The sequence below is a fragment of the Cavia porcellus genome, unplaced genomic scaffold (assembly GCF_034190915.1).
Source record: "Cavia porcellus strain 051 isolate PalLab524CR breed Dunkin Hartley unplaced genomic scaffold, mCavPor4.1 scaffold_15, whole genome shotgun sequence".
In the NCBI taxonomy this organism is placed as follows: domain Eukaryota; kingdom Metazoa; phylum Chordata; class Mammalia; order Rodentia; family Caviidae; genus Cavia; species Cavia porcellus.
The window spans coordinates 20021446-20048990 of record NW_026947498.1 but is presented as its reverse complement, the minus strand read 5'-3'; the positions used below and the strand labels follow the sequence as shown (position 1 = coordinate 20048990).

General features: G+C 33.2%; 1 protein-coding gene across 1 annotated transcript in view; it reads right to left on the bottom strand.

The window, feature by feature from the left end:
- Positions 1-19659, bottom strand: part of Tmprss15 (transmembrane serine protease 15) — a 111961-nt gene extending 92302 nt beyond the window's left edge. Inside the window, exons 1-4 of the mRNA XM_003469310.4 lie at positions 19515-19659; positions 16718-16848; positions 16388-16455; positions 6121-6272 (exon numbers count right to left, since the gene is read on the bottom strand). Of these exons, the coding sequence (XP_003469358.1) occupies positions 6121-6272; positions 16388-16455; positions 16718-16848; positions 19515-19659 (496 nt within the window). The remainder of the gene's footprint in view (positions 1-6120; positions 6273-16387; positions 16456-16717; positions 16849-19514) is intronic.
- Positions 19660-27545: the final 7886 nt, after the last annotated feature.

Here is a 27545-nt window from a genome sequence, read left to right as displayed (position 1 = left end):
TTAAAAGCAACATATTTTTTTACTGCAATAATTATTTTTAATTCAAAATTTTGCCATATAGTTTGACCACATCTTTTGGTCTATTTTCTATCATCTACACATATACAGAATCATGATACAGTTTCTAAGAAATTGTCAACTGAAGAAATTTATCACATAATTTTTTTAAGAAAAACTACATTGTTAGAACGAGAATTCTTTGACTTCGCACTACTTTGTTTGCATTTAATTATTTGATTTTCACTTTACCATTTTTCCCTAAGAAGTCAATAACAAAGTACAGACATTAAAAATTTAGAAGAAAATAATAAGTTCTAGTGATAAAATACAGATGAAGGGAATAATAATCGGTTTGGTTTGTTAGAAGTTGATCAAATTGCCTGTGTGATATTTAATGTTAATTTGAGTAGAAAAAATGATTTGCAATTGTTCATAACTATAAGATATTATATTGGTTTTGTACTTATTATGAAAACATACCAGTAAAATTTATATTTTATGGAGATGTTGAATTAGAAAGTTTTAATTATCCATTTCTGTTTGCATCAGAAAGGGGTCAGTATGCATTCAACTGTGCCAATTTAAGAGTGATCTTAAGTCTAATCAACTTCCTCTGATGGGGTAAGAGGAACCTTCTGTTCTGACTTTGCATAGGCCTTGGGCTGAGAAGCACGGAAGAATAGAGACTGAAATCCTTATTTTAATTTCAAATCACCAGAAATTCTCTAGACAGGATAAAAAAATTAAAATTATAGTTTTAAAACCCTTCTTTGGAAATAATATTTTGTAAGTCATAGATTTTTATTTTCCTTATCATCTAAATGGGGATAATAGTACTGACCTTGGTAATCATAGCTATTTGCAACAAATTTAGCCCAAGATCTTCATAGCTTACTTGATAGTGGAAGTGGAAGTGAATCCAAGAATATCTGCTTTAGAGACCAATTTTATTTCGCTAGAGTGTACTGGAAAACACATGTCACTTTGCAGAAATTTTCACTTATTTTGATAGAACAAAGCTAATCTTTCAGAAGCATTATGGTTTTTCAATCCAAATTAAATTACAGTGAATGATTAATAGTTATAACATCATGTGACTAGGAATGTCTTAAATTAGGGTTTAGTAATATATAAATATTGCTTTCTCAAAAGCAAAAACAAATACTTTAAATTCCAGGTTTTAGAGAATACAGTTTCAGCATCCTAGCTCAGGAGCAATTAAATTGAGGGACAGAATTTTCCTTTAAGCTTCTTTTGGCCTAAATCCATGTTCTTCACAAAATCAACCAATTACTGTTTGCCTGCAGTCCCCAATCTCTTTCACATAGTGGAATTGTAGCAGAATTGTATTTTGTATGAGATTGAAAAAAGACCACGGCAGTGAAAGTTTTCTTTTTCTGTAATGGTTGCTTGCACAGTCAGCAACAAAACACTAGAACAAGCTGTAGTCTAGAAAACCTTCAAGCATATGAGCAATTGCCCTAAACAACCCCTCCAGGCATTCTGTAGCATCCAAGAAATCAATCTGAGTAATGCCACCTCGGTGCCTAGCTCTGTTCTCCAGTGCTCCAAATGGGTTAGTAAAACTCTGCCGTAATTGGCAACACAGGCAGTTGAACAATAGAACATAATCCTCATGGACTTCATACTCATTATTGTACAAAAGTTCTCTTTGGCAGAATTTATAATAGTACTAATGCTAGGTATATGATGCATGCATTTGTTGATTTTTCTCAAACTCTATCTTCCAGGCATATAAAAAACGAGAATAAACTTAACATCCCTGAAAGGCATATTCATAATAAATTATTGCTCAGAAACTGCAGTTTTCAAGTTTAATTGCCTCGTTCCCCTCTATAAATCTATAGCATCTTGCCATATGAGAGGAATAAATGAGAACTGTGATTCAGGACTCGTGTAGTACATGCATTTAGTAAAAAGGGAATACAATATTTTGCCACTGACTTACCTTATAATAATTCTCTGGGAATTGATTAAGATAATTTAATACAATTTCCAATAAGAAGAAATATGTAAAAGTGAAGGTGTTTTTTGTTAAATAACAGACCAGTTTTATATGAACATTACCAAATATAATCATCTTGTTTTAAAATTTTTGAAAAATTCTTTTTAAAAATTATCTGATATTTATAATTATCATCATCATTATTAAAATCATCTGAGCCAGTGGTGGAAGGGGAGAAGAGATCTAATATTGTTTGTGTCCCTCATTAAACCAAAGTGTACTGGTCAGCTATCCTATCATGAGGACACAATACCAGACACCAACAATTTAAAGGATGAGAGTCATTTGACTGAAGGGTTCAGCAGATTCAGTCATGATTGACTGATTCAAAACAGAGACAACAGAGCAGAAGTGTGTAATGGAGCAAAATTTCTCATTTTTTGGAGGCTAAGAAGCAGAGCAGGATAATACTGACAGAGAAGAAGGAACAGGGACCAAAATAGTCTGCAAGGTCCTATGTCCCTGGCCCACCCAGATAGACTGAGCTGTGTGCCTTACCTGGGGGACTCCCAAGCCAATCGGGCTGCCAATTAAGCTTAACTGCCTCGAGTAGTATGTGTATTATTCTTCTATCAATTTTCAATCACCCTCTAAGGCATATGTTTTTGTCTTTATTGTGCGAGTAATACATAAAAAGTTCAAAGAGACCAGGTAGCTTGAGAAACACCAATCAAGTAATAGGTAGAATGTGATAATGGATGGATTCACTAATGTATATTCAGTGATTGTACTTTAATATTGTTTTTGATCTTTATTTTGATAAATATCAGTTGCTCATATACAATGAGAAAGGCAAGGATATACATATACTGACGCTATTGTAGTTTAAATGGAGAAAAAATGAATTGAATACTTTTGTGCTCGCTGTCTCCTTAATCATCATCTCTTTCTTTATCCAGAGGATGTTTGCATGTGATTCAGCCAATTCACAATGATTTTGACATGCTGTTTGGCATTTTGGTTGCTTATATAGTCTGGCTATTATGAATTGTGCTGTTATAAAAATGGATATGCACACGTTTTTACAGTATGTTGTCTTTAACTGTTTAGCAAATCCACAGAGGTTATACTGTGTGAGTTTACATTCACACAAACAACGTAAAAAGGTTTCTTTTCCTGCACATCCTCAGTATTTTTGCTTTTTGTATTCTTGGTAATGCTCATGAATACTAAAAGGAGTCTAAGAATTGTTTTGATTTGTATTTCCCTAAGGATTAAAGAGATGACCACTTTTTCACATACTTCTTAACCATATGTCCTTATTTTAATGTTTATTTTATTAGCCCATATTTTGATTGGATTACTTTATTTCTGAGACCTAATTTTTTGAGATCTTTACTCTAGATACTAGTCCTCTTTCAGAGAGTAGTTGCCAAATATATTTTTCCATTTCTGAAGTTGTCTCTTCAGTCTGTTGTTTCCTTTGTGATCCAGATAGTTTTGATTTAATATAATTTGAATTATTCATGCTTGGTGTTATTTCTTATTCAACTGAAGTTCTATTTGGAAATTCTTGCCTATGCCTATATCTTCAAGTGTTTTCCCTATTTAATTTTCCAATGGTTTTATTGTTTTTGTTTTTCTATTTAAGTCTTTGAAACTTTTTGATTTGAACCAGTTTTATAGAATAAGAAATATGGGTCTAACTTGATTCTCATGCACATAGATAACCAGTTTATCCAGGAGCATTATTAAAAGAGGTTACCTTTTCTCCTGGGTCTATTTTTAGAAGAGGAATTTGATGTTTTAAAAGTTCTGTTTTGCCTTGTCTCGTTTATTCATATTCATTAGAAAATTGTGATGCATCTGCTAAATTTCAAGTACCTGCTCATACAATTTATTTATGCAAAAATTTTTTCTTTATTTGTATTAACTGCCAAGAAAGTCTCTATTCATTTCTAGTTATACAAAATGTCTTATACCTAAATCAATTAATGTATCATTACATGCCAGATTTTGGCATCTTAGAACAAGTAGTTTTCTGTGAACATATGGAAGACCCTAATCACAAATGACTCATCCAACACAGTAATATCTACTGAGAGCTAAGCACTGCCTCAGTATAGAGTACTTTTCACAGAAAGGATAAAAACTGGCTACTTTCTTCAGTATTTAATATGTTCAGTAGTTTTAAAAACACAATGAGTCAATTATACAAGCTGGAATGAAAACTAAGGCATGTCTCGTGAAAAACATTCATCTAATGAATTTGGCTTCATTCAAAAATGTATTGATAATGCATAAATTAAACAGAATATTTTTTTACCAGCCAGGTTGTTGGTTTCGCTACTGCTTAATTTTTGTCTTGTTTCTAAAAGATCTATGATAGTTTTCTAAATAATATGTGGCAAATTGTTTACAGAGAATAGCAAAGTGAGATCTATAGAAATTTTAAAAAATATATTTTATTTTTATAATATTTCATTTTAAGGCATTCTATATAAAATCCAACTTGTACCTTTCTTTCTTTCTTTCTTGCTTGCTTGCTTGCTTGCTTGCTTGCTTGCTGCTACATGTATTTTAATGCGTTTTATCAAGTTAAAGATATCCTCTAACTTCAATTTTTTAGGATATTCTTTTTTGCGGGGGGTATTGGGGCTCAAACCTTGTAAATGCCAGACAGATACTGGGCTCCTGAGCTACAGCACTGGCCCTGATGAGAATATTATTGAGTGAATATTGTAATAAAGTTTTATCGTAATAAAGTTTATGGTATTGTAATAAAGTTTATGGTAATACTGATTCTAAGTTAGCCCAAAGGATGTGGTTTTCCTGAAGAAATATATAATTTTTGAAACCAATAAACTCTCCTCTCAAAGTAGTCCAACAGTAGGGAATCATTAAAATAAATTTCAGCATTCCTGTCAATTGCCAAAACAGACCTCCAGAAACCAAAGTACAGTAAAATAAAGATAGTAAAAAGAAATAAACTTTATAGAAGAATGACTACTGAAAAATGCTAGTCAACACTTTTCAAAGATACAAACAAACTTTAGTATAATATTTAAGAATAGAGACATGGGGGTCAAATCACCTAGATGAAATCGCCTTGATCTCAGTATAAATAGCATGAAGTTTTAGGCAATTCAACAAAGCTATTAGTGCTTTTATTTCTACTTCATAAAATATTGGTAATAAAAACCTCACGTAACAGGACTGAGGTGGTGAGTAAATACTAACTGTTCCAGTTAGTAATATCTAATAATTTGAAACTCATTCACATTTCACAAAGATTCTAAAAGACCTTCTGCTCCAATGGCTGTGAGAGAAGGAAGGAAGCCATCAGTAGAGAATGGACCAAGACCCCTAGCTGTCTTCACTACACAGGAGACCTCATAGGAAAGGAAACCCTGCTACTGACCATGATGAAACAATTCTATATAGAAAAGCAACCAGAGTTCTTAATTTTGCATCCCCATTACAAAATTTAAAAAAAATGTTTCTGCTGTTTTTATATATTTGTTTTAAAAGAAAAACCTATACTGACTTATCTTACCTATATCCATGCCATTGACATTGACATTGTTATTCTGAGTTTATTTCCATTCCATTTGGTACAGATATTACATATTGATGTTATTCTGGATATGAGTTTTCTTGAGACAGAGTCTCACTACATAGTTCATGCAAGCCTTCGACTCTCTATGTAGTCCAGGCTAGCCTCAAACTCTTGCAATCTTTCTGCCTCAGCCTCCTGAGGGAGGAGATAATAGATTATATGCCCCCATTTTCAGTAAGTTTTCTAAAGTCCCCCAGCCTCTGCATTCATGAGTGCATGTTCAAGAAGAGGCTTCTTACAAAGTCAGGGTGCCCTTGACCAATGCAAAGCATGTGGCAAGACTAAAACATCTAGGCATGCTGGTATTTCCAGAATCTTTCTGACACTTGGTATTTTACAAACATTTTTTTCACTGATATACTTTCTTCTGGTATGGTTTCTCCATATTCCACTTTTTCTCACATAAATGTGCTACCTCAGGCAATAAGACATGCTCCTGAAGCCCAGGATGATCCTACTGCTTCTCTGGTATATTGTTAGAATCTTAATTTCATAGCTTAATGATTCAAAGAAATCAAATAATGTTCAGAGATACCTGCGATATCAACGCTGTTCAAATCAATATGGAAAATCATCAGTTCACTGGACTTATTTGCTTCAATGCCTTGAATCAGTTCTTCTTTTACATTTTCATCTGACACCCACTGAGCAAAAAAAAGGTCAAATAGGACTATAATGCTGCCATTTCTGCAAAGCAAAAGATAATACCAGAGGAAAAAGTCAGGCTTTTTTAAGTGATTTGTGCTCAATTCATGGAAAATATCTTTGAAGCTCTTGAGCTATCACCCTGTTAATCCTCATTACACTAGTGTAACATAGCTCTGTAAGAAACTTTGTTCATTTTTTTGCGATTCAAAGACAGTCAAAAATGAGTAAAGTACAATATACCAAATATTAACTTTATTTTACAGCTATTATAAAGATATAAAGCACTAAATGTTTTTCCAAGAACACAAAGCACAAAGTAGTTCCAAAATTGAATTTCAATTTTTTGAGTTCCACTTTAGATCTCTGACCCACAGGAAAATTGTTCTCCCGAGACATTTGTGTCAAATTAAACAAAGTCACATGACAGGCATTATGGTATTTATTCTGATTTTTTGACTTGAATAAATTAAAGTTGTGGATATATGATTTCTCTGGTTGACTTTTAAGTAGAAATCTACTTACTTGCTCAAATTACCTTTTTCTATATAGTTTAAGAAGGTTGATACTAAGCTTATAGCAACTCTGCATGTTATTTTTCTCTAATCTCTTCAATGTAAAATACTGAAGTGTGCTATGATTTCAATGGGATAAAAAGAAAACACACACCTGAAATTATTGGGCACTCAGGATGTTGTGTCTTATGGTCAAGATGATTTTCATGCCCACAATGATACTTTTTTTCTTTCATATGGTCCAATCATCTTACCTTTCATTTTAATTCCTGTTATTTAATACAAAATTTTCTTAAAAGTTAAAACATATAGATAAAATGAATATATTTTTGAGCTATATGGATCTCAGAGATTTTTGCTTTTCTGTCTACATTTCTACATCTACATTTCTACTATCTATCCTTAAGCTATCCTTATGAAACAATCATACATTTACTGGTTCCAAAATGCAGGGATTATGCTCATATTCCATTGTCATATCTCTAAGGTACACATAAGTAATGCATTAACAACTTGGTTCACAAACAAAAGCATTCAACAAAATTTTGCTTCTGTTGGAAAATGCTGTATGGGGTGACAAACAGGACCACAACCATCATCCCCACACAAACACAAATGCAGCTGTGTTCCCCTGAACCATAAAACAACTTAAGGTGGCAAAGTAAGGTACCATTGTAATGAGTTTTTTGAATGAAGGCCTTTGTGACTTTGTTACCTCCAAAATATTTCTGTATTTATCCTCTCATCTATTTCTCCTGAGAATAAATATTATTTTTTTCGTCATTACTATACATGGAAACAGACAGTGCCTGAAAGACCACAGCAGTTCCCTGTCTCCCCTGGGTGAGATGGCCCCTCTGCATGCCTGTGCTGCTGCTTGGGCTCACAGTTCAGCAGGAGTAGTTTTACTCCATATGCAGTTTTTTTCATGTTTAAAGTGAATAGGACACTTTGATGTAATGATATCACACATACATTAAATTAATTATTTAAACATCAGAAGCCTTAACTCTATTATTTGATTAAATCATACTAAGTAAATCTTGCAAATGACAAGGTACTTGAGTAACTATTCAAAGTCCCAGAATTTACACACCTGTGAAATCGTTTGTTTCTTTTACCAAAGAAACATTTTACACAGGCATAATTTTGATCTGCATTTCTATGCCTGTTAATTTTTCCAAGATGACCAGTTCCTAATTTTATTCATGAGTAGTTCTGTGTTTCTTGAGAAAAACTGTTGCCTTTCTCTATTTCTCCTGTCAACTATATCTTCAGTCACAGGCAGATGCCTGGGCTGTGGCCAATGAAATGTGAAAAGGTCGATGGAAACTTTTAGGAAACCTTTTAACATCTTCTAAAAGAAAGGCTACAGAGGAGTGCTGCTGTGTTTTTTTTTTCTTTCCTTTTCTTTTTGGTTCTGTTTTGTTCTTTTGTTTTCTTTTCTTTCTCTTTCTCTCTCTTTTTTCTTTCTTTCTCCCTTCATTTCCTTTTTTTTTAAAAAAAAAACATTATTATGTGCCAAAGATATAGCTCAGAGGCATGGCAACTGCCTGGCAAACTAAAGGTCCTGAGTTTGACTTCCGATACAAAAACAAACAAACAAACAAACAAACAAACAAACAATGGTATGTGTAGTTATAAGAGCCATAATTGCCAAGTCCACTTTGGGACCATGAGCTGAGCTGTGGTTGACAAGCTATCAATGACATAGAGGAAAAAAAAAAATCTGACATTGTTATTGGGTCACTAAATTAACCTCCACCATTATTTACAGGTTCCTTGACTTGTCAGACAGTAAATATCTATTTTAAGGGATTTTGTTCATATATGTTACGCTAAGTAAAATTTTAAAGTCTTAACTGTCTGACAAGCTTCTTCCTAAGTTTATTGGAACAAAAACTCCAGAAAAGAGAGACAACAACACTATCGTACTTCATGTTGGCCAATATTTGAATTTTAGCAATAGGAACACGGAGGACCAGAGTAATAGAGGTAACTCTGCCCAGCTTATTAGTGTTGTGGATATAGAAATGATTGCTATTCCTCTGTTTCTCAAAGGCATATCTTACATAATTTCTACCTTCTCATGCACAACATCGCTGCTGTCAACTCTGCTGTAAAACTGTAGTCAGTGGGAAAGACAATATAATAGTACATTACCTTAAAAACAAGTCCAGGCCTTTAGTATCTTGATATGTTAAATGAATTTTATATCAAAATAGAAAATAACTATTTGGACTTTTTTTTTTTTTCTTTTTGGAAGAAGGAATGAAGGAAAGCTATTTTATCCCGTGCATAAATCCTAAACATCTCCCCTCCCTCCTCCTTTTTATCCTCTTTATTTTTTATCTTATGTCAATTGGATCTCCAAAAACGTTAGTACTTAAATATGAACCAAAAAGGCTAGAATTAAATATGACTGGAATAAAATAAGACTACATAATATCTATCATTTCTTGTCTTCAATCACAAAGTTTCAGCATATCTTTGGCTCCACACTAGATCATTTTAATTCTAATCGAATCTCTTTTCTCCTTATGTATTTATTACCTATTTAAGTTGACCGAACTTTTTTATTTTATTTGAGTTAATGAATAAAGAATAGTATTTGAGGCAGCGGAAGTACAAACCTGGAATTTTCCTTCACTGAACTGAAAAAAAAGTGAGATTAGCTCATCCTCAGGCATAAAACATCTTTGTTTGAAAAATGTGTTCGCTTAGTTTTGAATTATATATTGCATTTAATAATTCATATTTCACAAGTGTGGGAATTACATATCCTCCATCCACATGAAAATGTATGCTTTAAAATTTATTTTATTCAGCATAAATTTTTGAGAGGAGGGATATACAGTAGAAATCAAGAAAATTGTAATAAACATAATTTGTGTTCTTGGAGTAAGAAGGCTGAATCTATTTTTAGTACATTAACAATGATTTCTACCGCTGTTATGAGATTGACTTTTTTATTAAAGTAAAGGAGAACTAATTCTTTAGAGAAAATGGCCACTTTCTTTTCCCAGTACTTGTTCTGGTAGAATAGCTGAGTCTTTTTTTTTTTTTTTTTTTTTTTTTTAAGGCAGATAAATCCTATCAGAGTACTGAGAACTGGAGTGTAATAGATCAACAGGGTTCTTATCTCCTATTTTCCTTAATGATCTTGATAACCTTTAGGTTTGCTGAATAAACAAAGTCTCCTCTTTCTTAACTTCCTGACTCATTTATGCTCAAAGGGCAAACTAAAGTACATACTGCCACAAAGGGTAACCAGTACTTTATAAAAAGAAACAACTGCTAAATGCTCTCTGAATCAGAGCATTTCCCATAAAGCGGAATAACAGGAAGAATCTCCAAACCAGTGCCAATTATTTGCTTGTCTTGTAGAGTGACTACACACACACACACACACACACACACACACACACACACACGCAGACACAAATGCGCGCGCAGACACACACACACATACACACACACACACGCACACGCACACGCACAAACACAAACACACATGTCAATAGTGCCAAGGGTTGACATTTTTTTGCAAAAGTAAGAGAAAACAGATTGGTGAGTAACTTCAGTTTTTAATCTAGAGTTTTCAAACTCAGCTTCATTGTTAGCATGCCCTCCTTTTTTTAGATTTTATTTTGAGACAGGTAAGTCACTAAATTACCCTGGCTGACTGCAAATTTGTGATCTTTCTGCCTCAGATTCCCAAAATGTTGGGATTACAAGATTGCACCACAATGCCTTGATGAAAATAGATATTTAAAAGATATTAAAACATTTGCCATGTAAAGATTTGAAAAGAAACATTTTAGAAAATCCATGTATGCATATGTCCTATAAATTATCTGTATATATTATATGTTTATACACTGCATGTTTTATTACATATTATAAATATATAAAGAATGGCATGGATATTATTATATTGTTAGTTAGGTGAGAACTCAGTTATTTCTCTTCTCTGATTTTATAGTTGTATATTATAATGAAAATAATAAACTACTTATAAATATGACATATTTCCCTATGAGTAGAGTATATCTATTTATGTCATTATTTAAAGTGATTTTAAATGTCCCCTTGTTATTGTTTCTAGTTTCTGATATTTTTTCTATCCTCTTCTTGTTCTCCCAAAATATCAACTTGTAATTTATCATACAGACATTTTCATGAGATTCCCTACATTGCATTTTTCAAAAACTCACTGCTGATTTAAAAGGAGTTCAGCTACTAACAGGGGAAAGTATCTTTACACTGATGAATACAGTAGTTGAGAATCATTCTAAAATATTTATCAAGGTTTGGGCACTATATTGGCCTCCTAGGTAGCTATAAAGAAGAGGAAAAGATCAATCTCTCAGCTCAAATAATTTACAGTTCCAAATACAGTGATTCTACCTTTTAGACAAATAAAATATTACTTGAAAAACACAGAAGAAAACATTGGGGTTTTGATAGCCCACCAGACCTACATATTGATAAAAGAGAAAGTCTGAGATATACTAAATTTAATTACAAAGGCTGCGGAATGGAGGATGGAGGAGATACAGAAAGCAATCACTTAATAGCTACAGGCTAAAACTAAGAAAATACTGTTGCACACTACTAAATGAATGTTTGAATCTTGACTTAATATCTCTGGTGGGCAGCAGATTCCACTCTCCGCCCCCCCAACACACACCATGACCTCAGGTTTATGCATAAACTTCCAACCAGACCATTAGCAATAAACACTTTCTACAGAGCTCCCTTCTTTCCCCACACATTCCCAGATGCATGCTATCCTTTCGTTCCTTTTTATACCCAATATTAGTTCAAAGCTCAGTAGAAGTTAGCTATGCTTTTTCCCTTAAATTGTCATTCTAAAAGAGCTCTCAGATCTTCCATCCATGTTCATATTTACACATTATCTCTACTCCTGTTGCTGGTAGTTGTGGGAACAGTCAAGGATCCAGTCATTTCCTGGACAGAATTTGAACACTTGCTCAGTGAACTCTTTTATTTGAGAAACTTGAGGGCTCTCTCAGAGTTTTGGTTTAATGCTGTAAAAGTTCATACTTAGCAAATTTTCCCATTCTGATAAAAAAAAAAAAAGAAGTTACCCAGTGTCTTGTGTACAGATGAACAAGCATGGTGTCATTAACAAAATTATCTGATGAACTCTGCCACAGCAAAGGGTTGCTTGCTTGGTATGGATTTTACTGGCATAGGCTAGTTACACAGTCGAAGGTAGCTAGGATATCTGTTGCTATTAGGGATTAAAACCTTGACTCATTCCAAAACAGATAAATAGTTCAAAATGAAAAAAGAAAGAGAAAGAAAAGAAAGGAAAAGAAGCAAAAGAAAAGAAAATACTTTATGCATTTTTTGTGGGCATTATGGTTTCACATGTCCTTCCTTTTCTGTTATTAGGTCAAATAAAGAAATTGTTAGTGATAATTTGCTCTGGGAACCAGTAAAAATTTCTAAATTATAGGCAGTACTGAAGACCTTAGATGTGTGAAACACTAGATTCTGAGATTAAGACGTCAAGAATAAACAGAAGGACGAAAAACATACTGTAGATAGATAAATAGGTAAAAAGGAAATATCAGTGGGGGAGAAAAAGAGTAAAGGAGAAGAGAGGAGAGGGGAGGAGATAAGAGAGGAAAAAGAAAAGGAGAAAAATATAAACAAATGTTGTCCTTGTGCCTTCAGCTGACATTGTTGCTTGATTACAAGAAATGGTAAGATCCTGGTTTTTCCTTCTCCCCATTCAATGTCTCCAATGGACCTTCCATCATTGTTGTCCTAATGCTGATTTCTTTGCCTCTGATTGGATCATACTTCCAGTATTTTGTCACTAATATCTAAGAATTCTTTATTAAAGTCAAAGCTAAAACAATGATCAAATACTAAATATTTTTGCCACTAGAAGTTTTGATTCAATTATACGTGATTTAAGAAATTAGCATTTTTATAAAGCCAGATCATTCATTTTCTCTGAAAACTTATCATCCTTAAATAAGTCTCATTTGATACTAGTTTTTTGTTAAAACTTGTAAGCTTTATTCAACAATGCCGTGAGGTTTCAATGTCTTTTTAGTAGACTTCAGTATCAAAATGAATTGTCGCCAAGTGTGGTGGCACACAGCTGTAATCACAGCACTCTGGAGTTTGAGGCAAGAGGGTTGCTACACGACCCAGGCCAACTTGGGCTACATAAAGAGACTTGTCTCCGAAAAAATAGTATATCCTCAATATTCTGTGTTCATTTAATCAGAAATGCCTCCTCTCCTATTCCTTTTCTGTTTCTATTCATATAGTAGCTACATACGCTTCTCAAAGTGTTTCGTATATTTTTAAGCAGAACTTTCCACCACCTGGTATTATAAAATGAAGTGCTCTTTAATAAATTGACACACTTGTACTTTCTAATAAGTGATTTAGGACTATAAAATTAAAACTATTCTAACAGAATGCTAAGGTCATGAAAAAAATACACTTATTTTCATGTCTATAGGTTAAAGTTAAAAGAAAATGTATGAATAGCTAATATAAGGTTCACTGTATTAATAACAGGTATGTCTTGGTTAGTTTCCTCATTTCTGAGACAACATTTTCAACTTAAAGGAAGGAGAGTTTTATTTTGACTAATCTGTTTTTAGAGGTTTCCTGGCTCCAGGGCGGAAAAAGAATAAAGGAAGGGCATAGGCAGAGGAAAGTTGCCTAAATGACTGGCCAGAAAGCAGAGACAGAGAGGAGAGCTGAGGAGTGAGGCATACACTTCCGGGTCAGGCCTCTGTGACCTGTCTCTTTTGATCTGGCCCTATATCCTACCAACACATTTATCTATAGCACCCTCATAATTCAATCATCTATCAAGAACCCTACCTATGAGCATATGCAGCTTGGAAGGGGTCCTTTAGATTTAAATCATAACATGATTTTAATTTTTTATACATTGGTGTTAGGACATTATAGAACAAATACTCTGAGGCAAACCTAAAGTGTGGAAAATACAGATACCAAAGATATCTGCCCCAGGTGAGCTTATAGTTGATAGGGAGATGGACAGACAGTTAATAACATGCTTGAATAGATAATTGCAGTGTGAGGATGATGCATATATGATTGCACTGGGTGCTCTCAGGGAATAGAAACAACCTAACATGGATATAGTGGCAGTTAAGCATCTCTGGAGAGGTGACAGCAACTGGTTTTTAGTGGATTGTAAGGATGGAATGAAGGATGGATACAATAAATAGTAAGGAGAGAAAGAGGAGTCCAGTCAATCAAAACAAGACTAATGTAGGATATTTTAAAGTACAGTAGGTAGATAACATGATATGGCTAATGCACAAATTTCTATTGAGCAGGGGAGGAGAAATACAAGATAAATGAGATTGAACAATGGGGCACACTTATGTGTAGAATGATAACAATAACAACATTCTGTGGGTACTAGAAGTTGGAGACAATAAAATGGTGATACCTATTCTCCATAAGTGTAAGAACTATAGTCAAACAAATTTTGAATATGTGTCTCTGTAGGATCAACTTTAATTGCTTCATTCTCTGTGTGAGTAAATTTTCACTGTATATGAAAAATACCCATAGAAAAAAAGGAATGATCATTACAGATACGAGATATTATTAGCAGCCAGAAACTGGAAAAATTTCCTGGTTCTAAACCACAAGTTCTCTTTTCACCAATATTTTCTTATTCAAGCGATATATATATATATATATATAATTAAGTTTCTTGGTACATTTTACATATACCTAACTATCAGGCTCATCACAAAGAATTTGTACCTCTATATATCTTAATTCTTCTTTATTTTTTTCCACTCTACCCTCTCCCCTTAATCCTTTTTCCCCTCTTATTTATAAAAACTTGGTTTGCATTTTTTCCTTCTTTTCTCATTTTTTTCTTTTTTCTTTCTTCCCTCTCTAGGTCCTCTTCCCACTTGAATATATTTTTTTCCTATTTCACAATATCTATTATACTTTTTGGTCCTTATTTACACTTTTGGTATCTCACACTAGAATAATAATGCAATATTTACTGATGTGTGTTTGATTTATTTCACTTAAGAATACTTCTAAGTCCTATTCCTTGTCTTTTATAGGTAAATGTAGTCTTCCATATTTTCTATTTTTATTGTTCTTAAAATGGATATTCTGCTTTAAACTTCATTCTATAGATTCTAACTAGAATTATGATGTATTTTGCTAATATTCTTATTGATTTATATCCCTCTTCAAAAGGTCCCATGATGGTCATGGTTTGGAAAACTCTAGATTCAAAGTTATGTCAGTAAGATGTCAGAACAGGAAAGCCTGAACTCTGCTATATGGACACATGAGTTCCACAGTGACATATACCTTTGTTCATTGGTGAGACACCAAAAAACTGGTTGTTAAGAGAGAGCTCTTTTTAAACCTTTATACAGGTAAAATTCTACACTATTTGTAGTACACACACACACACACACACACACACACACACACACACACCACATACAGACACATACCCTAGGTTCAGGCACCATGGTGAAATCATATTATTATTCTCTTAATGTAAGAGGCATTCATTTATTGAACACTTATTTACTTCTTGTAGAGCCTTATGCTTTCTTGGTACAATAGTGAACAAGTTCCTTTTAGCTCATGATTCATAATGTAAAATAAAGTTAGATGACAATACATTTTATAAATAAGGAACAAGCATCTTCCATATATTTGCAGCAAGTGAAACACATGTGCATATTCATCTTTGCTTTTTCTTTTGTTTCTGCAGAATTTTACCCTGTAGATTAAAGGCGGCCCAGGTGAGGCTGGGAGACCACCCTTCCTCCATCCACATGAATCTGGGCAACACCCAAGGCCAATTCTCCTTCCGTTTTCCCAAGAGGAATAAAAAAAAAAAAAGACTCAGGAAATATCAAAAGCTACAGGCTAGAGCAGACACACATTGGATCCCATGCATATGGTCTGGTCTTTAATAATCTTTGCCTGCTTGAACTTTGTTCATATATAGGGACATGTGATTAAACCAGAGCACAGAGTTAATGCACACTAGGGTGCCCTTTGGATGACTCAGCACCCTGCCAATCATTTCTGTCAATCATGTCCTGTGACATAACAGGACAAGAGAGACCTAGGGCAGGGTGTGCATCTTATAAAATCTGAGAGCCTCGTTTATCTTCCTTCCTCCTACTCCCCTGGGGCCACGGCAACCACTTTTCTGTCCATGCCACTGCTTTGATTCTGTTGACAGGGACCTGCCCTGTGCACCCATTCTCCTATTTTCTACAAATGCAGTTCAATCTCTGGGTGTATACTTGCTGTTCTTTGCTCGCCTTCCACGAGGATCTGGAATCCGTCTCTCACCAGCAACACATGGTGTCACGAGGAGAGAGAAACGTCAACACAAGATCAATTATGATAGATTATTATTTGCTACTAAAATGAAATTAAGTTCTGCTACTTTTCTCAATTATCACAAATTTTTGAAAATTTAAATATTTTTTATATGCAGCATGACACTCTTATACATCTATAGTACCTATATTTACTCATCTTTCCAAAAATAACTACTTTGTAACTTTTTGCTATCCTTAACAATTTTGTGAGTGTACTTACTCAAATCGTAAAACCCTTGAGCTTCTATATTTGTTCCTCAGATTACTTGATTGAAAGATCGCATCTATCTAAAAAAGGTTTAAAAAGTGTTTTACATTTGAAAATGTATATTAAATTGAATATTTTAACTTTTATCAAGTACAAATGTTATGCTTAAATAGGGGAAATTTTCTTCATGATGATGAAGGATTCATTAAAGAATATTGAAAATATTAGCTGTGTTTGCTAATTTTTATCATAGTGAGAAAATTTGACCACTGTATGTCTTAGCAAGAAGTTAATGAAATTATGTTATGAAATTATAAACCAACTGAAAAGACAGTCTCCTACCATTTGCTGAAGGTCAAAAGCAAGAATTTTGTAATCCACTGAGCGTTTGTCTTGTAAACTAACATTATATGTAGCTCCGGATATTATTTTAAACATCCCTCTGGTTTCATGACCTTCTTCAAATGCTTCATCTAGATGAATTAATAAAAAATAAAACGGTGAATTATAAACAGCAGATGCCCTGCACAATGTGATGAAGACCTATAGGTAAAGTTCTTACTCGACACATTGACTTTAGAGCTCTTGGTTTTTCTCTGCAAATTTTTGTTTCAAAATCAGCCGCTTTCTTTTTATCTTTTTGTTACCTAAATATTTTAAAATACTAAAAAGGTAGTTAATTTTTATTTTATTATTTCTTTTTCTTTTCCTTGAAATATAATACACATTATAAGATTTTGAGAAATTGGCATTCCTCTTGGAAGACACAAGGCCTAGTCAACTGCCACTTCCATTAATGGGAAGTGATTTAGGAAAACATGGTGAGAAAGGGACCATTAAAACTTCTATGGTTGCTTTCCTGTGTTTCTTGAATCCCTACTCTTCATGAACACTGCTGATTTTCTGCAGGTGGATTGCTGTGAAGATTTCAGTTTGTGTGTTACTTTGAAACATATCTTTGAAGCTACCTGTTGCGTTTTAGTAATTATAAATTTGGCATGTTTAAACAGTTGGCACTATCTTTATTGAAGTTATTAAGGATAGTGTAGAAAATATGTCACAAAAACAGTGAGGAAGTGGTAAGCAAACTGCATAATCCTGTTACCAGAATATTTTTCTTTTACATACATTTATATGTAAAGTACAGAGATTGAACTGAAAAACCTAATGACGAGATCATTAGTAAATATAATAACAATGATATACAATTCTCACACTGGCAAGATGTTGTTTTTTGTTTTCTACAATAGGGAAACTGGAATTTAGAATGAATGAGAATTTTCCAAATTATGAAAGATATTAAGTGACAGATTTAGAATTTGGACATAGAAGTGCCAAAGTCTTTCAGGCACCAAATTTTTCAATCCAGAACACCAGATATAACATCAAACAATAAGCTTGCGCTCAGGCTAAGCAGTTATTATTGCATAATTCATGTAACTGATTGTTATTTGTACTATTTCGTTTTTAAATAGTCAAAATTATTTTTAAATTTCCTTGTTTAAATGTGGAAACTAAGAAAGACTGAAGAACTGTCATAAAGTAGAGAAGACAGAGGAATGTGAAAACTAAATCCTATGCAGGAAACTTCATCGAATCCTAAACATTAGAATAAATATGAAAAAATTAGTATGGTTCAGTTAATGGTATGTTAACAATGTTAATATCTACCTGTGACCATTATTAGAGATATAGGACATATTAATATTGAGAAAATCTGGATGAAGTTTAAGTGAAAGACTGTACAATTTTCAATGTTTTAAAGTTTAAAATTATTTCCAATAAACTATAAAAGCATGTATATTAAAATCATTACAGTATATTCTATATCCTCTGGTACTGTATTATCAATTTAACTCAAATAGCACTTTATAATTAGGTTCCCGATTAAATTTCACTAATGTTTATGAATACTTGTTTTCCATTTTATTTACAAAATAACTATTGCAGGTTTGTTGAGGAGCAACCATTCCAACAGACTCTTCAATAAACTCCACATGGTTACGCACACCATTTGAAGAAGATCAGAGCAGCTACTTTTCCAAGTCTGTGTGAGTGTTCATATGACAACAAAATTTCAAAATATTCTTTTTTTCTAAAATATATTCTAATAGTATGACTATAGTCATACTATTTAAATAAACCAGGAATCATATTGAAATTTTCATATAAAGCTATAACATATTTTAATACTCTAATTCAAAAATTTCTTAGGAATAATCCCAACTCAAAAATTAAGAATTTTCTTAGTAAACTAAAAAAGCACACATAAGAGACCCTACCTATGAATTTTCAGAAAGAGTTTGTCTACATCATAAAAAAATGAACATTTTCTCAGAAAGAATAAATTTTTAATACTTATATTATTGCTACACACCTAATTTATCTTGTAAGTGAAGAAGTGCTAGATAAGAGTGCTACTTCCGGAGCTGGATTATGTAGTTGGGACCCACTTCTGTTATCTATTCATGATGTGTACTTAAGCAAATAGTGCTTAGATTCCTTGTCTCATATTCCTCATTTTTAACATGAAACACTAATTACAGTAACTCATGGGTTTACTGCATTAGAATGATAAATTCCAGCATCTTTGAAAAGCTGATGGCACAGACTAAGATATTGCTGAATGATAATCTTTAAAATTGTTTTTCTATCATTAGTTGCTTCTCAGGTTGAGGTTCTTATCAGTCATTTACATTCAAATTTATCCATACTGTTGCAATTAAAAATTTGGCAATAAAAGAATGAGAATATTTGTCTACGGAAATAATAACTTTCCAATATTTATTGACTTGTCTAGTGAATGATGTTTTAATATCAATAATTTCAAGTCTACCAGAATGAACTCTCATGCTGTGAAACTTACTGCGTTAGACGCTGAATTAAGAAACACCATTATTCACAAAAAGAAGGAAGGAAAGAAAAAAATCACATTAATCTCATGACTCAATTCTAGATTGTTTCAAATTACACATCAGCTGATTTTCTTAATGTTCTATTAAGTACAGACATGCAATTGAATGTAAGAAGAATATTTTGTTATTAAGTCCAGCAATGAATAAAATATACTGACAATACAACTGAGATGAAAGTGTGTACTTACATAGTGAATACCTCAGTATTCAAGTCTATGACCTACCTTTTCCTGATTTCTCGATTACCAGCCAGGACAATGCAATTAAAGCAGCACAGAGCAACAGCAACATGACACACAGAGCTGCAAACATGACTTCATAGGAGCTCAGAGGCTGGTGCCTTGAAGATGCACTTTTTTTGGAGCCCATTCTAGGTTTCTGAAAGCTTGCTAGTTTACAATTTGTGAGAGGATACAGATCTTATGTTCTCTGCATCAAGAAAACTTAATATTACTGCACAAACTCAAGTGCATAATCTTTCAAAATTTTAAGTAAAGCAACGACCAAAGTTACACTCACAGTAGTTAGTGTGAATGTGTTGCAAATGTCCCTTGGTTTGACATCATTATGTTCCTAAATACTAGATATCCTTAGAAGGCTGGTTAATCTTTAAGAAGATATAATTGAGTTGGTTACTATATAGAGTTGTAAATGGTAATCACTCGAACAGCCTATTTGTTGTGGTAAATGAAATTAAATTCAGGTCATAAACAAAAAATGACTAATCATTTTGAGAATGATCAGAAAAATATGAAAATCATAATGGACGAATTAGTCATTAATCACTTGTACTTGATATTTTCAGAGAGTTCTTAACAGATCAACCTTCAGTCCTCTGATTCAAATCCATACAAGGAATTTCTTTTGTTGTATACACTTATAAACATTTTAAAAATCACATACTCAGATTTATAAAGCTTAACTTGTAAACTGCCTCTTTCTATATATATGTATACATAGAATATATATATATATATATATATATATATATACATATATATATATACACATTATTGAAGCAATTAAAGGCTTTGTAACTTTTATTGCATCAATCATGTCAAGTTATGCAAGGTAAAGTAGTATTGATTTTACTTAAAGTCCACTTAAATAAGGTTTCACGTGGCTACGTTTTATTATGGGAGTAACTGACATAGGAGAAATAAAGTTTTTATTTCTAATTTAAAAAAAATACTTTAGGTGGAGTAAATATTGCTCAGTTATCTGGACTTTATTCCATTAAACACTCATAATAGTGGATCTGCCCTATAAAGGGAAAACAGAACTATTAATAGTAATTAAAGTACAAAATGTCACTGGCACATCTATACCTTAGATAGAAACAAGTCCAGGATTTAAAAAAGCTACCAAATAAATAAAACCAAATCTAGTCTGAAGTAACTTGTTTTTTGCTTTGTTACATAAATTTATTTAGATGCAAGCAAGTTCTACATCAGAAATCTTAAATACACTGAAATTGTGGAATATTGTACTTGGCTTGGATGAATTATAAACTCTGTTTGCTTATGATTGAAAAAAGACAGTTGCATATTGTGCTTAATATCTGTTTACAAAAGACAGAATATAAATAAATAAATGCATCATGGAAAATTTTTATTTGAATTAATATTTTCTGTTATATACTATAAAATAGATATGAAATGAGAGACATTTACATTACAGGGAATAATTCTAACAGGCCAGACTCTGATATAATTGGAGACTTGATGTGACTCTTGGATATAGAAAGCCAAGAAAGTGGAACAGTGACTGTCTTCTTTGTATAGTGGAAGCAAAAGCAAACGTTTTCAGTAAATCAAGTAGAATTCCAAATTATACTTCTTTTGACTTTATAGAATAGAGACTGCAGAGTGAGTTCAAGTGTTCTGTTACACATATATGGTAATAATAGATGAGCTATGATAGTCAAATAGAAAATTATTTATTAGGCTTTAGAAACACAATAAGTATTCAAATTAAAAATTCTCTTCAAATGTTGTTTTGTAAATAATTACACATAGTGTATTCAAATAAATGGGTTGAATCCTATATTTTTAAAGATAAGCATGAATACAGAGTGAAATGAACTTCAGGTAAATGCAAAAAAGAAATTATCATGCCTTGTAACATCTTTAAAAGTTATTAAAATAAAATAAGACTTGCCTTATCAGATAAAACTCACTGCAGAATTGTAATAGTAAGAGTATTATATCAATATAATATTAGAAATGTATTTCAGTAAAATATAATAAAGAACACACAAAAAACTAGATTCACTCATGAAAATATCATATAAAAGAAACCAAATGTGGCTATGACCAGATAAAGAAAAAAGTGGGTATTCAACAAATGGTATTGAGTTGAATTCTTACATATATTCAGAAAAATAAAATTAGACACATCTTATAGCATGAATGAAAGTAATGTAGGTGGATTAAGCATGCATAAAAGTGTATAAAATTTAGAAATATATTAGAATGCATTTTTTATGATATCAAGTTTTTAAAAAGGATTAAAAAATAAAAGGAGATCAATATTTATAATTTTATGTAGTAATTATACTAATTTAAAAATATATCAAAAAAGGAAATAAAATACAAAGACACTGAATGGAAGTTCTTTTTCCTGTGTATGTTTTAATTTAGCCGTGCCAATATCCACTACAGCTAATCAATTAAAAAAATCAACAATTTGTAAATAATTTCCACTCATATGTGAATACAAAGAGCAAAAATGAAACTAAAAACACACACAGAAATCCACAGAACTTTTCAGATTCTATTACTTTAGTAATTATAATTATATTACTTTAGTAATTATAGAATTCCAATTAAACCAAAAACATATTATTCTCTTCAAAATACCAGAAAAAAAATAAGAAATCTTAGCATTACTAACATGTGAGAGACCAAATGAAAAAACGAAGTCCCATTCAGCAGTGGAGCCAGCCAACTATGGACTGAAACTTCCATGAACTATCAGCCAATTAAACATTTCCCCGTTTAACTTTGGGTTTTAAGTATTTTGTCTCAATAATGAGAAAAGTAACTTAAACAGAATTTGTACAAAAAGTGTGGTCTTGTGATTGTACCTGACCACGTGGTTTAGGAGCCTGATTCATGGGAAGAATTTGGAAAGTGTCAGAGATGCCAGCTGAAAAAGTAGAGCTAGAATGTGTTAGGCTGCCCTTCATGGGAGATTCTGGTCAGAGCTGATAGAAACCCTGCTCATCCAGATCAGGCTCAGGAGTTTTCTGCTGGAAGAAGTACTGCCTTGGTTGTTAGCTAATTAACTTTGCAGAAGAAATATGAAGGCAGTCTAACATTGAGGAAGTGTGATGACTTCTGTTGGGGCTTTTAGTCAGATTTATGTTGAAAATCAAAAGCAAACAACCAAGCAGAATGATTTAGAACATTTTGAGTTTGACCAGAAAGAAAGTTCCAGTAAAGTTACAGCCTTAACAAGATAGAGCAGAGGAGAAACCGGTTGCTGAAAAGTACTAGTAAAAGAGTCAAGTATTTTAGAAGACAAACCAAAAACAAAAACAAAAACACCCAATCACAATAACTAATGTGACTCCCATCTATACAGACATAAGTATTATAAAGATCAAAGACTTTGCTTTAAGAAGAGAGCCTCAGAACACTATGCTCCAGAATAGTGGCAGCCTAGGGAAATTGTTCCTTGGGATTTAGTTTATTGGCACTTCACTCCCACATCCAAGAGAGAAGGAAGGTTGGCTATTGCTTCAACTAGCAGCAGCCCTTAGCATCATTCATGTAGTGCTGGTTTACAGAAAATTCAAGACTTGTAAGGTCAGGAAGGTTGACACCCAGATTTCAGAAGAAGGCCTGGAAGACCAGGCACTATAACTCTGAGACGGCAGTGTGTGAAGCTGTGAATCTGAAGTCAAAGGTGTACTGGAGACCCCAGAAGTTTGGAGAACCATGGAATCTGGATCATCTATGAATCCAAGGAGGAAAACTGCAAGAGGGAACAGAGCAAGACCAATAGAGGAGCCATGGGGTCTACAACTCCCAGCAATATCATAGGGAGCCACCTAAGCTCTTTGGAGTTCACAATTTGCTACAGATTGTTGGGAGTGTTGGAAGTGGAACTGTGTGATTTAATGTTTGCCCTGCTGAATTTTGGTCTTGCTTTGTTCCTATTTCTTGCTACCCTCCATTTGTAACTTTTTGAATGAAAATATCTATCTCATGCCATTGAATGTTGGAAGTGTTTAACTTTCTTTTCATTTGTGCAGGGGCTTGTCGTTAGAGTTTGCCTTTAATATCAGAGGAGACTTAGCATTGCTGAAAGTGTTAGGGCTTTGGAAATGCTTGCAGGTGGACTGAATTTCTTTTGCATAAAGGATATGCATAATTTTTTGGCAGGGGGAAGGGGCCAAATGTTACAGCTTGTGTTTAAATGTCCCCCAAACCTCATTCGGTCATAGATGGAGCTTTTTTAGAGGTAGCTGTATCTAGAGTGTGCTGCTGGGATTGACTCATGGTGCAGTAATACGATCAAGGGCACTGGGATTAAAAGTGTAAATTCTACCTGCCCAAAGTAACCTGGCTAAGATAAAAGGGATAGAAAGAGTGTAGTCATCCTTTCCTTGTTTTTGCTGTCTTCTCCCTGCGATGAACTGTTTTTCCTCTGTGATATCTCCTTACTATGTGCCACTTTGCCTTACAGCCAACCAAATGTGGACAGAAACCTCTACAAACTGTGAGACAAATAAATCTTTCCCCCTTTAACTTTAGGGGACTGGTATTTTGTCTCAGCAAGGAGAAAACTAACTAGGACAAATGATATAAAAAACAATTTGCTAATATGTAGTAAAATTGAATGCAATTTGACCCTAAAATTATTCTCATTAAACAACTTCTAGAATTTAGCCCATGTAGATGATGAAATAATCTTCATCATAATACTCTTTTACTCTCCACAAAATATATGAAAAATGTTGTGTTGTGTTCATTGGCAAGAAAGTAAAAATAATGAATTGCAGTGTTTTCATAAAATATTATACACAAAATAAAAGTGTATAAAAGATCTATATCTATCTATCTATCTGTCTGTTTGTCTGTCTGTCTATCTATCTATCTATCTATCTATCTATCTATCTATATCATGAATCAAGACAGCAAAATTGTAAAACAAACAAGTTTCAGAAGAATCTATGCAGTAGTAAGCTATTTAGCCTCAAAAAGAAATTCATTTGCTTACTGATAAAGTTATGTATTGTAAAAGTTTATATGGACTTAAGAAATGTTCAACATCTCGGGCCATTGCACAAATACAAATTAAAACAATATTAAGATTCCATTCTATTCCAGAGATAATGGAATCATTAACAAGTACTGATATGATTGTGCTATAAAAGAAACACTTCTTCACTGTTGCAGTGCATGTAAGCTGGTACAACCCTTATGGAAATCAATATGGATATTTCTCATAGAACAGAAATTAGAAATTCTGTGTGACCCAGCTGCAAGGCATCTTCCCAAAGAGTTTAAGTCATAATGCTACAGCTAAACATGCATATCAATGTTTGTAGCAGCACAATCTATGATAGCTAAATCTTGGAAACCGTGTGTATACCCATGAACAGATGACTGGATAAACAAAATGTGATATCTACATATAATGGAATACTACTATTCAGCTGATGATTGGGTAAACAAAACGTGGTATCTACATGTAGTGAAATACTATTCTTCTTTAAGGAATGACCGAGTTGATACATTTGCAGTGAAATGGATGCACTTGGAAAATACAATGTTGAGTGAAATAATATAGACACACAGTCTTAAGTACCACTCTACGGTGTCTCTCATTTGGATGACACAAAGTACAAACAAAGAGAACAATAAGTGATGGGTAGAAGTGGGCAAGGGATAGAGCTTTCATAATAAGGAAGTAATGGAACAAGGGTGAGAGGTAAGGAGGAGAGGAGGGAGAAATAAAGATGATAAAGTATGCCATGTACATGGACCTAGTAATACCAATTAATGTAAGCATAAAATGCTGTAATATGATCTAGGATTAATAATATCAACAATAATGAAAAAAGGGATGTGGGATTTGGAGCAGAAAGGAAGAGTTAAGGAAAGGGACAGTGAAATAAAAAAGAAATAAGCTGTTGTATGTACACATAACCACTCCCAATGGTGACCACAAGCTGCATGAATTGCAAACATACACTAATGAAATAAAGAAAAATATTAGAAAATGCAATATTTTGGTTACTTCTTAGCAGAAGAAGAGGAAATTGGTATAGGTAGAGAGTAACAACCAATGGTTGGTTGTGTTAGTTTTCTTAAAATTTGTGGACAAAATAATGAATCACATTAACTTTGCTAGAATGATACCATTAGGACAGGTGAGTTAATAAATATTGTGCATTTGAGGTTAGATTCAGGTAGGGAAAGTATGATTGAAGTCACTGTCATATTAATAAGCTTTATTTTATTAAGCAATAACTAAAATATTAAGAAACTATGCACAGAACATCGTCCTTTGAATAATATAGTTATTATTACAGAAATATTTTCCTTATTTCATGTTAATGAGTATCTATAGGGTAACAAAGTATTCACTTTAAGCATACAATTAAAATATTTCATTATATGAGCTAATAGAAACGAATAGGCATATGATAGAACACCTTTATCTGTAGAGAACATACTAGAAAGCCCTCAAAGAGTCCATTATACTGTGAGTAGTAGCAATCCTTGTATATACTATGTTCTTTTGCTCTAATTTGGCACAGCAATGATAAGGTTCACTTTATAAATTAAGCACAATAAAAATTAACAGTAATTGATACTAAAAGTAGAACAGTTATAGTACACTACTGGATATCCTGATATACCACATGCAAGATATTTAACGCTATGTTGGATACGTGAATTTCCTTGAGAAAAGAATTATTCAACCTTAAGTAAAAAAGAGGCAAAGCAGCACAAGTTTTCATCATGCTGATCAGGATTATGTGTTATATAAAACTTAGAAATTTTTTGTTTCTGGAATTTTCTACTTAATATTTTCAACCACAGGTAACTGAAGATGCAGAAAGTGAAACCCTGGATACTGTAATGGCTTTGGGATGACCAGGGAGAGAAAACATAATTCTGGATAGGAAAACGTCACTAACAATTAAGTTTCAGTAAGGAAATAAAATCACTGTTTCTATGATGCTAATCACACATTCTCATTGGGTGAATAATGAAATTGGAAGACATTTGAAGTTGCTTGCAAAAGAGTAAATAGATACTATGCTAAGTTTTGCATGCTCCTAAAGGGAAGTTGGAATTATTTTGTTTAGAATGAATGAAGGGATATGGTTAGGACAACTAAGAAAGTTGAGAGTCTAGTGACCTTTCGATAATGATATCAAAGCTAAAGGACTACAGGTTAAGGACTACGGTGCACAGCATTATCTGCTCACTTTCGCAATAGATATGTGGTTTTATACTTTGGTTATGAAAAGTAACAGTGGCTGACACAGAGTCTGCAAAGATTCAGGCCATGAGCATTTCTATGAAATCCATTTCCTTGTTCAACACAAGGTGAGAAACTCAAACAACTTTCACCCTTTCTCTTCTATCCTCTTTCCCTCCCTCCTTCCTTTCATTCTAACTATATTTACATAGTTAGTTAGCTGTTTCCTTTTATCTGGTTCCTGACTTAATCCTACCTATGCTCTTTCTCATTTTTTTCTCAATACGGTAAATAAAACTTTGCATTTAGAGTGAACTACAATTTGGGGAAAGTAAACTCCAGGCTCTTTCCTTTTCTGTAATCTTTGGAGGTAGAGTTTTTGAGGAAAACAAACAATTTACCTGAAATTCCATAAAGCTATAATTATCTTGAACATTCTGTGAGAAAGCTTCCTTGTAGTAATGTGCTCTCTCTCTCTCTCTCTCTCTCTCTCGCGCTCTCTCTCTCTCTCTCTGTCTTCTTTTCTGTCTGTATCTCTTCCTCTCTCTCTCTGTGTGTGTGATGGGATGGAATGAGATGCCTCTATAATGGGTCTTAGTTCTTTCCAATCAGTGAGAAGCCTTCAGAAATGCCAAACTCTAGTATTCTTCTCTGGTATCCTCTAACAGTCATGGATCACTAGAGGCTGGTAGTTCTGGCTGGTAGTTTCCTTCCTTTTTCTCAGGATGTCTGTTTATCAATTTGATCTGCTTTTCTGAAATGAAAATGAAAACTTTTTACAGTCCATTTTTGGCAATACTGATAGGAGG